Here is a 4,721-nt window from a genome sequence, read left to right as displayed (position 1 = left end):
GATTGGTTTTTGGAGTCTTTTTGTATTTTTTATTTAACTCCAAATTTATTACTTTTACGGTCATCCCGTAATCCAACGAAATACAAACTGAAACATGAGTGCACAGAAAAAAACCCAGAAAAATAGACCGCGCTGGGACGGCCCAGATTCTTTTCAGCATTCCGTGCTGCGTGCTATACCCTGTGGCGTCACGGAACCAACACGTAAAGAAAAGTTTTCGAAGCAAATGGACTGTATGAGGAGAAACTGGTTGTTTAGAATGACCTAAAAAACTGGACACAGAAAGATGGGCTTTCGGTTAATACTGCCTTTATCATTCCAGATTAATTACAAAAGACTCACCATGCCTTTCCTCTACGATAGCGAACCCGTCGAAAGTTTTCAGCAGTCCAGGCTTAGGTCAAATCTAAATGTCTTAAAAAAGTCACACGTACGCACGGATTACACAAAATAATATTCTTTAACACAGCACAACTAAAATGTTCTCTTGATGTAGTAGGTTTTAATTAATTAATAAAATATTGAAATAAAATGTGCCTTCTTCTGGCGAGTTCAAATTGACACTAGTTGCGCGCGCAGACCATAGCCAATACCTTCGTAGGCTGCGTTTCGTTTCAGTCAGACTTAGCGCAGCGCTTTTGCAAATTAAAACTAGAATAAAAAAGGCGATATATCGAACACCCCCCACCGAAAGCACCATGGAGCTTTCCCACTAAAATAAGAGGGGTTCATTAAATGAATGAAGATATGAATAAAAAAAAAAAAGGTTTTCCACCTCTGATAACTAAATAAATTAACGTAATTACTGAAGTACCTATCAGTTAGCATATGGCAGAAAACTAAGTTTATTTACAGGTCTTTGGAAGAGCCTTCCTTTGGACCGAAGAGTTACCTTTCGGATAACTCCATCCAAGCCAGGATGAACAATTTCAATTTTGGCAAGAGGCCAATGACATGAATTGACTTGATCATCTTTGACAAGAACTATGTCACCAATTTTTAGATTAGGTGGAGATGTGAACCACTTTGGTCTTTGTTGCAAAGTATTTAAATAGTCCTGGCTCTATTTTTTTTCAAAACAGTTAAGAACAGTATTGCAAAACTCGCCAACGTGACAAAATTGACTAACTGGAAACGTCAGTGAGACTATATTTTGGTACAGCAATCAGACTCTTGCCTATCAGAAATGCCATTTAAATTTTAATATTTTGTAAGGTTCGTTTGTGGCCTTACATACAAATATTTGACATAAAAATATGTTATAAGTTTACAGATTACAAGGGTTACAACGTTTTGGAAGCAACAACGGATGCTTCATATTATAATGGTAAATCTGTGTGAAGAATTCTACCCCCCACCATTAGGAATCCACGGGAATCACAGAAAGGTGCAAGCTTCCTTAACGAAGGAATATACGTTTTGCCCTTTGATAAATCAATAATTTCTTGATTAAAGTAAGCACTCTGTATTACTTTAATCAAGCAATCATGCGCTTGATTTAAATCGTTGGTGGTTAGAACGTCCTGATTTTCAATAGGTGCATCTCTGCGAAACCTACGGAATAATTTGAATACGAAGAAAACTGATTGCAAACTCTTTCAAAAAATTCCACCTTACTCTCTTCGACATTTTGTTGACTTAATAAATTAAATGAGTTGCAATTAGCTTTCATTTCCGGAATTTCCGATTCGTTCTTATTGAAATGACACGAAATAGGCCAATTTTCCCTATTTTCGTACATCCAAGCAGGACCTTCAAACCACTGCGAACTACACGCTATGAACTGCGCGGGAGAAACGCCACGTGAACTAATGTCTGCCATGTTATTTTCGCTATTAACATGACGCCAGACGTGAGGTGGAAGCACCTCTATAATTTGAGTAACACGGTTACACACAAAAGTTTTGAGTTTATACGCGTCAGTTTGGATCCAAGACAGAACTATCGACGAGTCAGTTAAAGCGGTAATGCGAGTGACGTTAACACGCGATAGTGATCCTACGATATACTTCATTAGTTTGCTAAGGAGTGCTGCCGCCATGAGCTCGAGCCTGGGAATAGTCACCGGCTTCACTGGAGCTACCTTGGATTTAGCTATAAGCAGCCTACACTTGACTTGACGCTCACGTCGTGAAATAACGTAAATCGACGCGGCGTAACCTCGTGATGATGCGTCACAGCACCCTACTAACTCGCATTCAGTTACCCCTGGAAGCAGGACATGGCGCTCAATTTGTAATTCTGACAATCTAGGCAGCTCAGAAATAAATTCTAGCCATTGCTGACAAACATCGCTAGGTAGCTGCTCATCCCAACCGATGCCTAACTTCCAGAGATCCTGCATTATGCATTTCGCGACGAAAGTGCATGGAGATATAAAACCCACGGGGTCATATATCGAAGCTAATATTTTTAAAACAGATCTCTTGGTCATAACTGAGTCTTGCTTATTTACGGAAAAACTAAATGCGTCAACTAATGGCGCCCACTTCAGGCCTAGAAGCTTTAAAGAGGCGTCATTTTTGTCCTTTTCGAAAGAAATGCTAGTTTCGCGATGTTCTACAGGTAAGCGCTCGAGTAGCTCCTTGCTATTACTGGACCATTTTTTAAGAATAAGTCCCGCTGATTGAAATATATTTACCAACTCGTCTTGTAGTGCGCATGCTTGTGAGAACGTCTCACACGACCACAAGGCGTCGTCCATGTAGATGCCTTGCCTTATGACGGCAGCAGCAGAAGGGAAACGTTCACCTTCGTCGCTAGCTAACTGCAGCAAAGTCCGTATAGCAAGAAACGGCGAGCTACTTACACCATAAGTTATCGTTTTTAGTTCGTAAATCTTAATGGGTTCGTCAACGGACGATCTATACAATATATGTTGATATTTCCTATCATTTTTGCGTATTAAAATCGCGCGGTACATTTTACAAATATCACTAGCAAAGCAGTATTCAAATAATCGAAAGTTGGTTAATATGGACCCTATATCACGGTATAGGTTAGGCCCAGATAACTGAGTGTCATTGAGAGAGACGTTGGTACTTGTTTTCGCACTAGCATCGAAGACTACGCGTAAAGGTGTTGTCGTACTGCTCGGTCTGAGTATACTGTGATGCGGAATTAAATATCTACTAGGCTCACTACCAGTATACAACTCCATGTGATCCAGCTTCTCATATTCTAGCATGAAATCATTGTACGCCTGTTGTAATACTGGTGAGCGTGCGAGTTTTCGTTCCGTCGCTAGAAGCCTGCGTTCAGCGGCAGCGCGCGAATCCCCGAGCGGCGGGGTGTCAGGCACAAATGGTAGAGGAACGACGTATCTACCGCTCTCGTCGCGGCTATGCTCGTTCGCGTAAATATCCTCTGCCAGCTGATCCAGCGGACTAAGTACAGGTTTGCACGGCAATTCCTCTACTTCCCAAAAATCACGCAACGTTTTGTCCAGACTTTTCTCTTCACAGACCGATAAGTGGAAATTTTGTGAGGTTAATTGAGAATCATAGTACAGTTTTCCACTTACTACGTAACCAAATACTGTCTCAATAACATTCGGTATATTTGACTTAATGTTGACCGGCTTGTCTTTAATTAATTCTGACACTACATCGTTGCCTAATAAAATATCAACAGCTGACTTTTCGTAGAACAATGGGTCAGCTAAGTCGAAACGCTTATACTCTTCCACAACCTCGTACGGAAACGAAATATTCGGCATTTCCGACGAAACTTTGGCTACCACTACCATATCTACCGCAAAACTCGGAACGTCCGATTTACACGGTTTTATGTCGCAAGTAATAATACCATAGTTTTTAACTACTTCGCCGCCTAGTCCAGACACGGTAAACGGACATTTGTTGCGACGCAGGCCCAAACGTTGAGCACAATCTAACGTAATAAACGAGCTTTGAGCACCCGAATCTAGAACTGCACGGCAATTCTGCGGTTGACCCGCGATATCAGCAATGTGTATGCGAGTAGTACCTAACACAACACCATAGTTTGCGTCTTCATTCACGGAATGAAGCGATTCTTTTACCGCGACGTCAGTATCCGCATCGACACTCACGGAGTGTGACGGATTTATCCCGGCTACGCATACGTTAGAGCGAGATGGCTGCGACGCCAGCACGGCTGACGACGCGCCTGCGTCAAAAAGGGGCGGCTGCGGCGTCAGCACGGCTGACGGCGCACCCGCGTCGCGATGAAGCAAATAATGGTGAGGCGAAGAACATACTCCACAAGTCATGTAGCTTCTGCACTCAGAAGAATCATGACTAGATTTTAAGCAATTCGTGCATAATTTTAAGGCGTTGACACGGTCAATCCTATCCTGAACTAACAGTTTACGAAACTGTTCGCACCGGTAAATCATATGATTCAAATTACAATGCACGCATATCGGCTTTTTAAAGTTATGAGTGTCGTTTCGAGTTGTAGTCAAGCCAAGTTTAGGCGAAACCTGGGGAGATCGTGAATTTTTATAATACATATTATTCGATTGAGTAGGCTTACTCGGTTGCGGTGTACTGTATTTGTTTGGAATAAAACCAGATTTTGTTTGTTTTGAGTTGACGAAGAAGCGGTCCAGGAGCTAGTACTCGGAAAGTATGTTCGAGTACTTTAATTTGTTTATTCACGAAATCAATGAGTTCTTTGAAAGTCGGCAACTCGTTTTGATCCCGGCTTTCTTCGAATAACTTTCGCGTGTGGCTATC

General features: G+C 41.7%; 1 protein-coding gene across 1 annotated transcript; it reads right to left on the bottom strand.

Moving 5' to 3' along the window:
• Nucleotides 1-1,776: 1,776 nt before the first annotated feature.
• LOC141426125 (uncharacterized) lies at nucleotides 1,777-4,252 on the bottom strand. The gene is made up of 3 exons (XM_074084985.1): nucleotides 3,153-4,252; nucleotides 2,642-2,801; nucleotides 1,777-1,869 (listed from the first exon to the last, which is right to left on the bottom strand). Exons 1-3 carry the CDS (start codon nucleotides 4,250-4,252, stop codon nucleotides 1,777-1,779), a joined length of 1,353 nt encoding a protein of 450 aa, XP_073941086.1.
• Nucleotides 4,253-4,721: the final 469 nt, after the last annotated feature.

This window comes from Choristoneura fumiferana, chromosome 3 (assembly GCF_025370935.1).
Source record: "Choristoneura fumiferana chromosome 3, NRCan_CFum_1, whole genome shotgun sequence".
Lineage (NCBI taxonomy): Eukaryota > Metazoa > Arthropoda > Insecta > Lepidoptera > Tortricidae > Choristoneura > Choristoneura fumiferana.
Note: the sequence above shows the minus strand (reverse complement) of the source record. Positions and strands in the feature narration are given on the sequence as shown.

Bases quoted from the DNA above. Each gene is read 5' to 3' on its own strand.
- LOC141426125 (XM_074084985.1), bottom strand. From the start codon at position 4,252: ATGACTTGTGGAGTATGTTCTTCGCCTCACCATTATTTGCTTCATCGC. The intron at 2,802-3,152 runs GTATACTGGTAG...TGGTGTAAGTAG, and splicing joins AAGCTGGATCACATGGAGTT to CTCGCCGTTTCTTGCTATAC. The intron at 1,870-2,641 runs GTAAATATATTT...CTCAAATTATAG, and splicing joins GCGCACTACAAGACGAGTTG to AGGTGCTTCCACCTCACGTC.